Source organism: Morus notabilis, unplaced genomic scaffold (genome assembly GCF_000414095.1).
Source record: "Morus notabilis unplaced genomic scaffold, ASM41409v2 Scaffold341, whole genome shotgun sequence".
Lineage (NCBI taxonomy): Eukaryota > Viridiplantae > Streptophyta > Magnoliopsida > Rosales > Moraceae > Morus > Morus notabilis.
In genome coordinates, this window is record NW_010363745.1 from 98,596 (window position 1) to 110,169 (window position 11,574).

The 11,574-nt window shown below is 37.0% G+C and overlaps 2 protein-coding genes across 3 annotated transcripts; one reads left to right on the forward strand and one right to left on the reverse strand.

Moving 5' to 3' along the window:
- The first annotated feature begins 478 nt into the window (after nucleotides 1–478).
- LOC21390477 (SRSF protein kinase 1) lies at nucleotides 479–4,997 on the forward strand. Its single transcript, XM_024170001.1, has 4 exons — nucleotides 479–879; nucleotides 2,163–2,945; nucleotides 3,318–3,365; nucleotides 4,476–4,997. Exons 1-4 carry the CDS (start codon nucleotides 694–696, stop codon nucleotides 4,794–4,796), a joined length of 1,338 nt encoding a protein of 445 aa, XP_024025769.1. The 5' UTR covers nucleotides 479–693; the 3' UTR covers nucleotides 4,797–4,997.
- Nucleotides 4,998–7,953: 2,956 nt separating this feature from the next.
- On the reverse strand, nucleotides 7,954–10,429 carry LOC21390479 (platelet binding protein GspB). Of its 2 annotated transcripts, none has more exons than XM_010104947.2 (2): nucleotides 10,356–10,429; nucleotides 7,954–9,420 (listed from the first exon to the last, which is right to left on the reverse strand). In XM_010104947.2, exon 2 carries the CDS (start codon nucleotides 9,348–9,350, stop codon nucleotides 8,190–8,192), a length of 1,161 nt encoding a protein of 386 aa, XP_010103249.1. In that variant the 5' UTR covers nucleotides 9,351–9,420; nucleotides 10,356–10,429; the 3' UTR covers nucleotides 7,954–8,189. The 2 variants fall into 2 exon arrangements, with proteins under 2 accessions (XP_010103249.1, XP_024025793.1); XM_024170025.1 differs by having other exon boundaries at nucleotides 10,309–10,423.
- Nucleotides 10,430–11,574: the final 1,145 nt, after the last annotated feature.

Below are 11,574 nucleotides of genomic sequence, written 5' to 3' on the forward strand. Positions count from 1 at the left end.
CCCATTTAGTTCGTTAATTTAAATTGAAATGTGATTTTATATGAGAGTTTTTTACTGTAACAAAAAAATTAAATGTGATTATTTTTAAAAAAAATTTACTGTAATAAAATTTGAATAGAAAAAATGAACGGAACATTAATATAATCACTCATAAATAGGATTGTATCGTAACTAAAAGAAGAGATCCTACAATGATAGAAGTTCAAAAAGGAAAAACAATTCAAAAAGAGGAGAAGAAAAGAAAAAAGGAGAGAAAAGTGGAGAGAGGCTTGTGTTGAAGGCCACGAAGTAACAAAGAGAGAAAAGTGATAAAATACATTAATACATGTATATGTATCACATGTGTTGTGGTGTTTGTGGCGTGGCTTCTCAACGTCCTAAATTTATATCAATCAATCAAAACACAACACATTACTAATCTCATTAAGATTACGGATTACCCTTTCTTTCTTCTTGCCTTCTTCCATTTCTCTCTCTCTCTCTCTCTCTCTTAATGATAATATCACATCATCACCATTATCGTCAATCATCTGAGTAATAGGAAATTTCTTTACTCTCTTTTTCTCTGTTTTCATTTCCTCCTCAAATCAATCAAACAAAGAAGAAATCTTTCTTCCTTTCTTTCTTTCTTTTTTTGAGATAATCATAATCAAAATCATAATCATCGGATCGGATCGAATCGAATCGGAGAGGATGTCGTGCTCGTCATCGTCGTCGGGATCGGAGGAGGACGAGGAAGGAATCGACTCGTACAGAAAAGGAGGTTACCACGCCGTCAGAGTCGGAGATCAGTTTAATGGCGGTCGCTACGTCGCTCAGCGCAAGCTCGGTTGGGGCCAGTTCTCCACCGTCTGGCTCGCCTACGATACTTCCTCCTTTGTACGAGATTCTCTCTCTCCTCTCTCCCTCTCTCTCTCTCTCTCAACATCTTTTTTTGATTCTTGAATATTGACATGAACTCTCTCGGAATCGTTACTACTTGTTTCTAAGTCGTATATGTACTTCCGATTGATCTTTGATTTTCACATCGGTTCCTTCCGATTGATCGATCCCTATGAAATGTTTTTGAAGATTTCAATTTTATTTTATTTTTAATTTATTAGAAGGAAGAGTCTTGACATTTACATCTGTTAATTTATGAATTTTGACGTAGTACAGAAGAATTCTCGTTATTTCTCGTTTTTCTGGTTGGTTGATTTCTGTTTTGATTTATCCCGAAATATTTGGTTGGTTTTAGAATGTTTGGATGTGGCAGTTTTCATGCTCACTGACAATTATGAAATGAATTTATGATCCTTTGTCTGTATATGCCGGGTTCTCATGGTTTTCTTCGCTTCCGCCTTTTTATGCTTTCTTCTGCCTCATTTGTCTTGCTCTCTGTGTCTACGGAAAAACTACAAAATCCTCTCTTAACCTTGAATATTCACGAATTACATAAAATTTCTTTTTAAAAAAAAGAGGAAAATATTTCAATTTTTTTTTCTTAAACTTATTTGTTTCCACAGAATTATCGCTAGTTTTATTTGCAGGCAATACTCATGTCTAACTTTGAACGTATCCCAGCCCTAAACGATGACATTTGTAAGGGATTGATAATTTGAAGGAATACTTTTGTGATTTCCCTTATTTAGAATGCAAGGTTGAATAGGGCTTTTTTACTTGAACTGTTGAACATACGAGGATTTCATAATTTTAGATACGTGTGTGTGTGTGTCTATATATATATATATATATATATATAGACACACACACGTTCCTTTAGAGTGTATCTATCTAGTTACATTGAAACTTGAAAACTTGAGGCGCCTGTTTAAGGGTGATGAAAAGTTAGAAAAGAGGTAAATGGGGACCTAGAGATTGCTCTGATTTGGATCTTATCTTACTTGATTAATCAAATAAAAGTCAGCATCCTGACTTGACTTTACACACCTATTGCCAACACCCGTGTCACGTGACAAGTTCCTTTCACTCGGAACACACGCACGTGCACTCATGTTTATTTGTAAGCTTCTTCATTAAGAGAAGGGACGGCTCTTTTTGTTTATGTTTATTTTGCTACTTCCCCAAGCATGCATGTGAATTAATAGTTGAGAAAATATTGTCTTGGCTACGACATCATAGAAATTGTTGCATCCTTATTTGTTGTGTTTTTGTGTTTTTAGAGGTATGTTGCTCTTAAGATCCAGAAAAGCGCGGCGCAATTTGCTCAAGCTGCCCTTCATGAGATCGAAGTCCTTTCCGCCATTGCCAAGGGCGACCCTTCAAACTCCAAGTGTGTTGTGCGACTCATCGACCATTTTAAGCACACGGGGCCAAATGGCCAGCACCTTTGCATGGTCCTCGAGTTCCTCGGTGATAGTTTACTCCGACTGATCAAATACAACCGTTACAAAGGCATGACATTGAATAAAGTCAGAGAGATCTGCAAATGCATATTGCTTGGCCTGGATTACCTGCATAGAGAACTTGGTATAATTCACACTGACTTGAAACTGGAAAACATTCTTCTCTTTTCCACTATTGATCCCACCAAAGACCCAATTCGGTCTGGCCTCACCCCGATTCTTGAAAAGCCCGAGGGAAACCCAAATGGTGGAGTTACCATGAATTTTATTGAGAAAAAGTTGAAAAGGAGGGCAAGGAGGGCAGTCGCTAAGATATCCGAAAGAAGAGCTTCTATGGGAGGACAAGCTCCAAAATCTGAGAGAAACCTTGATGGGATTGATCTAAGGTGCAAGGTTGTGGACTTCGGAAATGCGTGTTGGGCTGACAAGAGGTTTGCATTAGAGATTCAGACGAGGCAGTACAGGGCTCCCGAAGTTATACTGCAGTCCGGGTACTCCTACTCTGTTGATATGTGGTCCTTTGCTTGCATCGCGTTTGAACTTGCTACTGGTGATATGATGTTTACTCCAAAGACTGGACAAGGCTTTAGTGAGGACGAGGTAAGGATGGGTTGTCATATAATCGTTTCAATTAATTATTGTGGTGTAGAAGGATGCCGTTGCATTTAACATGCCTATTCTAAAGAAAGATCATTGAACACACAAAGGTAAGGGAGAGACAATTTTGTTTGGAATATAAAATGACATAATTTTTCTGCTTTGTTGATTTCTGTGATAATACAACTATATACTGAATTATAGGTTTCTCAAAGTAACCTCAGAATCATATTTATTTATAATCGACACTCTTAGATCTTCTTTATGAAGCTCATTGAAATGTCTGTGTTTTGTTGATGGGTGAAAAACTTTGTATATCCATAGATGTTTTTATACTGCTTTGTCAGTTATTGAACTTGGATGGGTTGATTTCAGGATCATCTTGCTTTGATGATGGAACTCCTCGGAAAGATTCCTCGAAAGGTGAGTTCCATTTTCACTTTTCCCTCCCACTGTTATGATCACTTTTTTTTTTTTTTTTTTTATGTGAGGTATATCAAGGTAATTAAAGACATGTACGATGGGGTGGTTACGAGTGTGAGAACTGCTAGAGGCTATACGGCAAAGTTCCCCATTCGGATTGGCCTTCATCAAGGATATGCTCTTAATCCTTATCTTTTCACCATTGTGATGGATGAGCTGACAAGAGAAATCCAAGATAAAGTTCCTTGGTGTATACTTTTTGTGGACGATATAGTTTTAGTTGATGAATATAGGGAAGGAGTTAACCGTAAGTTAGAACTGTGAAGCCAGACTCTCGAGACGAAGGAATTTAAGTTAAGTAGGATGAAAACTGAATACATGCATTGTAGGTTTAGTAACTCAAGTAATCAGAGTGATGAAATTTCTTTAGATGGTGTGGAGATTGGGGCTTCTAGGAAGTTTAGGTACCTTGAGTCTATAGTGCAGTACGAAGGAGATATAGAAGAGGATATTCAACATAGTATTAAGGCAGGGTGAGTTAAGTGGAAGAATGCTACGGGAGTTTTATGTGATGGCAAGATGCATATTAAGTTGAAAGGAAAGTTCTATAGGACTGCAATCCGCCCAGCTATGTTATATGGTAGTGAATGTTGGGCCATTAAGAGACAACATATATGTAAGATGAGTGTGGTAGAAATGCGTATGTTAAGATGGATGAGTGGCCATACGAGAATGGATCGCATAAGGAATGAAGTTATTCGTAGTAAAGTATGTGTAGCACCAATATAATATAAGGTGCGTGAAGGCCACTTGAGGTGGTACGGGCAACGTATACCGCTAGAAGCACCAGTTCGTGGTAGGGAGGACATTCTTATACATAATACTAGGAGAGGGATGGGTAGACTAAGAATTACGTGGACCGAAGTAGTTAGCAAAGACATTCTAGATCTAGACCTTCAGGAAAGTCTAATTTCGAACAGAGCTATATGGAAAAGTGAAATTCATATAGCCAACCCTAATTAAGTTAAGATTAAGGCTTGTTGTTGTTGTCATCGTCTATATTTTTCTTTCCCCCCGTTTGGATTGTCTATATTGTGCTCATATTCACAGGTGGCTGTTGGAGGAGCTCGCTCGAAGGATTTCTTTGACAGGTATGGAGATCTAAAGAGAATTCGGAGGCTAAAGTATTGGTCACTGGATAAATTGTTGATTGACAAGTACAAGTTTTCTGAGGAAGATGCGCGTGGGTTTGCAGAGTTTCTTTGTCCTCTTCTCGATTTTGCACCAGAGAAGAGGCCGACTGCCCAGCAGTGCCTGCAACACCCGTGGCTTAATCTCAGCAGCTCGACACCAAGTGCGACGAAGAATGAATCTAATGTGGAAAAGCTGAATATCGGGATGAGCAACCTTCGGGTTACAGTGGGCAAGTGAAGAAACAAGATTTACTGATTTTGATTACATATATGACTATATTGATTGTGATTTATTTTGTTTGTTACACTCCTAATAAGATTTATTTTTTGATTAACTATATACATATATAAGATGTAAATTAGTGATGATGATTCTTGTGAGAAATGATATTAGCAAAGAAATTTGACTTTAATTGGAGGCACCCTCCTTACAAGCTAGCTAGCCACAGGGTTTCCATGTTTATTCCATTGTCGTTCACTTTTATGAGTGGATTTTTTTTTCTTTTTTTTAATTTAGGGCTTAACGCATCATAGTGGAAAATGAAATACTTTTGCCTTAGCGTTCTTGCTAACGCATCTTATATTGGATATATAATTGGTTGTCAACAAAAAGAAGCAGAAAACTTTGGTAAAGAAGTTATATATTGGAAGATTGGATACCCCTTTTTATTTCTTTTTTGTCGGATTCCCGCTGTCAATTGGCAATACTTTCAATGACCGAGAAGATAAAATGTATATGGTTAACTTGGTACTAACGTAACCTCATATATTTTCCCCTCAGAAAAACTTCAAAGACGTTTACACGTCAAATCCGTGGCTTATTAATGATATTTTATGAATAGGTTATGGTAAATTTACCGACCACAATATTTCTACACTTATAGTTGAGACAAATAATCAGTAATTATTAGTCCATATCCATGTATCATTGTTTTTGGTTTCCATGTATGAATTGGATTATCAAATTGCTCATCTTATTATTCTTATTTCAAGTACTTGATTTCAGTGTTGGTTGTCAACAGAACAAGAGTTTTAGTACAACCGATTATATCCATGCAATATCATCAGTTGTAGACAAACAAACCACAAGGATAATGAAATCAAAAGCACATGAACAAGCGCAAAAAAGAAAAAAAAAAAAAAAAAAAAAAAAAAAAAAAAAAAAAAATGATAAAAAGAAAAATAATCATCCTCTATTTTGATTTTTGAGTAGCTCTAGTATATGCTTCATCCATATACAAAAGTGTTAATAGGAAGAAGAAAATAAGACTAACAAATATTCCCTATATGCATGATCTAACCCTTGTTCTACAACCAAAATGTTTGTATCAAATGATCTGACCAAAATGTTTGTGTTGTGTCAAGTCTGAATTTCTCAGCTTCATCAATGCATATGCAGCCTGGGAATATCGCAGGACGTACACCTCCGTATTAATAGCTGAAATTAGATTAAAAAAATGAAAAAGTTACTATCCTCTAGGATTTGTATTTAAAACTCAGTTCAGTTAAAACGACGAACGCACTCACTAAAATAGATTAGTGAAAAGGATTACCAACAATATACGTAGGAAGGTACGTTGAATTAATTGACACTCTCCCGCCTCGGCCTGGCTATAATATCCTTGAGCGAGAATAAGCTTGGAGTGTGAGCAATAGCTTGGAACTCAAACTTATCGCCACAAACATGGAAGTCTTTGACATCGAGTCCTCGGTCATGCTAAACCAGGGTATTGAAATCATGAAACACAAGTAATGTTCCATTATTATTTTTTACTTGAGTAACTTAAAGGATGATATTAATTGCCACAAAGGAATCCTTCTCCGTAAAAAGAAATAATAATGGAAAGCAATTTAGTCCAAGATTTGTTGTAGACCCCGTACTCCTTCATTACCCAAATATCAATATTATCACAAGTAAAATCGCATATACAAAGGCAATCTTCTTCCAAGACACCGATGGTCGTTCCACTTATATCATGTGGAAGAGAATGGATCAAGCCGAACTGGTCATTGTCGAAATCAAAATAAGCTATAGAATAAGTTGTGGAACAAATTAGCCAATGAAGAGCTCCGTTAATATATGTTGAGGAAGAATCGATCGTGCTTAGCAAAAGAGTAAAATGAATTCAATTGAATATAATAAAAATAAACATAAACTTATAACAGATTATTACTACCTTGCTTGTTAATTCTAGAAGACTCGTATCTGCTCTTACTAATAAGAAAAGGCTTTGGAAGAGTCATAAACTCTCCCATAACTTCCGAATATCGTCCAGCTGCCAAGCAAATCAAGCCGCTACTCGAATTCAGATTATTACTACCTGCCTGCTGGTTTTAGACTAGTATTGATATCATCGTATAATTTCCTGATATGATCGTCATGAACTTGGTCGGTGCTGCTATTCTTTAGCATAACTTGGGAGTTGAAAAGTGGAATCTTCTTCAGTTTGGTATTGGGGTCTATGTCAAACGTATACCTACACAAAAGAGGCTCCTCAGGGTGCTCCATTAGGTAAAAGCAGCCGTTGTCCTGAACCAAAAGAGAGCTATGATTTGATCGCGCAGACACAAAATAAGATTGCGCCAACTCTTGCACACGCACTTGCACGAGATAATGCTCTTCGCATCTGAGTTTCAGAAGAATTTCGACAAACACCTCCTTCGGAACATCCATTATGGATCTTCGGATTTGTCCATCACTCGTAGTACTACTACTTGTGTTGCAGAGTTGGGTAAACTCATGAGATGTACTTAGCTTTCTTCTCGTCATCGTAGTTGTACTCATTCTAAGGACAAGAAGATCTGGAGAGTGATGCCAGCCTTGCTTTTAACAATACTCAGAATTGCGCACCAAAAATAAATAAGTGAAAACCAAATAATGACAATCCAATCACAAATGAATGAAATACAGAAAACACAAATATCTTCACGGTGAGGTATTGTTTTATATCCTAACCAAATAATAATAATAATAATAATAAAAACAAAAACCCAAAAAAAATAAAATAAATTCCACTTTATGGTGAGGTTGTCGTATGGTTTGATGCAATTGTAAGTTTTGCTTTCTAGTTTTTTTTTTTTTTCGTGTTTTTCCTTATCAATTCATATACGTGATTTCATCGTTGTCATTGTTAATGTTGTCTTTCTATTGTGTCGTTTCGTCACTTGTAGTCGTTTTTAGACGACATACATGTCAAGAATCCTGTCGTTTTTCATTTTTTTTAATATCCTGTCGCTTGTCATTAAAGAGGAAAAGAAGAATAATGTCGTTTATGTGACTTGACATTTACAATAAACAAAACTAAGAAAAGTACCAAAAAGAATAAATAAATAAAAAGAAGAAGAAGAAGAAGGGTAACTCATCAACAAATGCGACTCATTTATTGCAACCCCTCATCTCAACAAAGGAAATTTTGTATCGTAAAAACATGGATACAAGCAATTAAACATCTAAATTTACATTTAGTCAGTCCACGTCCATTACAAAGCCAAAGCGAACAAAATAAAAAAAGAAAAAAAAAAATGAAAGAAAGCCGTTTCTGTAAGAAGAACAACATCATGAATCCTAACTCAGCTACCAACTTATATATCATCTTTGTAGCCATATGTCAGCCACAATAGGAATTGGACACTATGACTGCATCACTTTATTTTGTTTTACACATTCAGGTCCCTTAAACTCCTGAAATTTCCAAACTGATTTCGCCTCTTGTGGCATCACGTTGTCTGCCGAAGGCTCCATGGAAAACAAAGGAATATTACCAGCAGTAGGATTGCCCATGTTCATATCAGTCAATGGCGTTTTTCTAATATCCGCCGCCTCTTCTTTGGGATTCGCTTGGTCCCTGAATGCGCACGTGCTTAACGGCAACTTCTTTAGCTTCACTCTTCCTCTCTTTTTACCACCAGCCAACGTATCGTCCCAAGTTTTTTCCTCTGGCTGGCCAAATACTGCTTCCCCATTATCTATATCTGATTGTCCAGCTCTATCATATGTACACGTGTTCTCATCTACTTTATTCTTGTGCGACTCTCGGGTGGGACTTTCAAGGTTGACCTCGCCTGCTGCCGCATGTCCATTACTAGTAGATGCAGGGGTTTGCTCCAATACCACACCCCCATTTGAAACTCTTGTTTTCTCAGAACTGGATGAGATTTTGGGCTTCTTGTGTTTATGGCCCTTGCCATCAGAACCAGAAGAATTCTTTGATATTCTTGGGGAGCTGTTTATAGCTCTGTGCAACTTGCGAGCCAATTCCTCGTCTTTCTTACAATTCTCAATAGGCTGGTATTTTTTGTACAAGAGCTGAACTGGGACATGCTTTTTTAGCTTGTTCTTTTTCAGGTGTCTTTCCTTGCAGGCTGCTTCCTCGGAGAAAGAGGCAACCAAATCCAAAGCACTCTTTGCAGCAGCCACTGCCTTAGCAGCCACTGCAGCCTTCTCTTCAGCAGCAGCTCTGGCAGCTTCTGCGGCCTTGGCTGCAGCAGCTGCTGCAGATTTCGAGGCCTCTACAATCTCCACAGGAGAAAGGTTGCTGTTATGAGAACTCAACAGATTGCTAAGACGGATATCAAATTCACTTGAGGAAGGAGAGGATGGAGGAGGAGCAGATGCAGATGCGGATGCGGATGTGGATGCAGATCCGGATGCGGATGTGGAAGCAGCTAGAGACAGGAGCAAAGAACCATCAGAGTCTGAACCCTGTTTCTTCAATCCAGCAAGCAGGCGCTTTCGAGGAGGCAAAAGGACATCGGCATCCAAATGATTAACGTCGCATATATTAGCCTCCATTTTTCCTCCTCTGATTATGTACCTCCCTTAAACCCCCAATAACTCCACAAAGACCAACTGTGCACTACATCTACATACAAGGCAAAAAAACATAACTAATTTAATATCGAATGCCAACGAGCCGCTATAGAATCAACAGGAGCACAATAAAACAACAAATAACTTCTCTACTTTCTACAAAATGGTGCACATAATACAACAAATGAAGATTGAGAATGAAACACCATATTTCCAATTCTTTCATTGATCACTTAACATTACCAGACATTAAGTTTTTACTTGCGAATCTGAATTGATCACTAAATTTAATAAATAACTAACTCCATTTAATATTCAATCCCTTAGAGCTGCTATACAGATCAATAAGAGAACATCAAAACACCAAATAATTAATTTGTTTGCTTTCTACAACAATACAACAACTATTTCACTCTTTGAAATTAAAATGATGCACATACGACAACAAACGAAGATTGAGATTCAAACTTATTCCTTTCATTGCCTATGAATTATAAACATAATCAATACAACAAAACCTTTAACAATTACGAAACTGAGTTGTGGTTTCCTGGTCTTTCTCAATGAAACTCAGAGAGAGAAAAGCAGAAACAAAATATGTATATATATATATATATATATATGTATCCGTTAAAAAAGCACAAATTTTTGTTTCCTAATTTGAATCTCATAATCATCGGTATCATCGTCAAAATCAGCATAATTAAAACGATCAATTAAATAAAATTGGCCATATTAGCAAAAACACTCAGCACGAATTCGGACCGCAAAACCACGCAAAGAAAATGCAAATTCTCCAACAATTAGGATCGATAACAGATAAATGAACGAGAATTATCATCAATCGGCAATGTTTAAAGCCTGATTAAAGAGAATTCGCCTTAATTAGGCAAAATTCTCCGACAAGAAGAAGGATCAGAACAGAGTCGGAAGCAAAAACCTGATCTTGTTATGATTTATCATCCGAAAAGAGAGAAGAACAAACACCTGTAATTAGGGTTTTCGGAGAGGGCAGAGGGATGAAGATGAACAAAGAAAATCCAGGTCCTCAGGTAAAATTGATAATCATCTTCTTATACACACACACACACACATATATACACGAATACATTTTCACTTTCACATGTATTTCTATATTATTATTTACACAAAATTGAAATTTCTTTATTTATTTATTATTTTAATATATAAATATTGAGGACGAGAGAATTTGGATTGGCTGTGGGATTCTATTCTAGAAGCCATGGAGGCTAATCCCACGACATTAATTAATGAATGAATGCAACTATTAACTAACCTCCCCTTTATTACTAAACTAAACTCTGTAAATGCCCCAATTATCCTTCTCTTATTTGTCTTGGAAATTTTTTATAAGGTTAGAAAGAAAAACAAAAAACAGAGGGTGCGTTTAAAACTCGTTCTAAAATAATTTTATTTTCTGTATGAAAGTGAAAATGAAAACGTTTTCATTTTCATTTTAGAATCATTTTTAAAAATGCGTTTGATAGTTTTATTCTGAGATTATTTTCAGTTTAAAAAAAAACTGAAATTGTGTTTGGTGGTTTAATTTTTAAAAACATGTAATAATATTTAAAATAATAATATTAAATATATTAAATAAACATTATATACATGAAAATTAGGAAATGGGTTTCGGGGGCGGGGGCAATCAGAGAAGAGTTGGGGGGGCAGTCTCCGACACGGGCGAGGTGTGATTCTCCGGCACAGGAGATCGAAGCTCCATGGCCACAGGAGGCTTCTTCAATTGGTCCGGTGAGGGAGTTGATTTGGCATTGTGATGCTTTTCCAATTCTCTGGACACCGTTGGAGATCCAACAGACTTCAGCCTTTACTGTTGATTGTTGTTGTTGTCCAGAGGAGAGAGATCGTGTGTGAGAGAAGTGAAGGGCAGAAACAAATTTCAGAGGAGAGAGATCATGTGAGAGAAGTGAAGGGCAGAGGAGAAAATGGAAATGGAAAAATTGAAAACGAGTTTATTTCGTTTTCAGAATGACGGTGGTTTTTGGGAAAAATACAAAAATGATTTTGTTTTCATTTTTGGTCTAACGGTGTCCAGGGAATTGGAAAAGCATCACAATGCCAAATCAACTCCCTCATGGACCGATTGAAGAAACCTTTTGTGGCAATGGAGCTTCGATCTCCTGTGCCGGAGAATCACACCTCGCCGGCGTTGAAGACTGCCCCC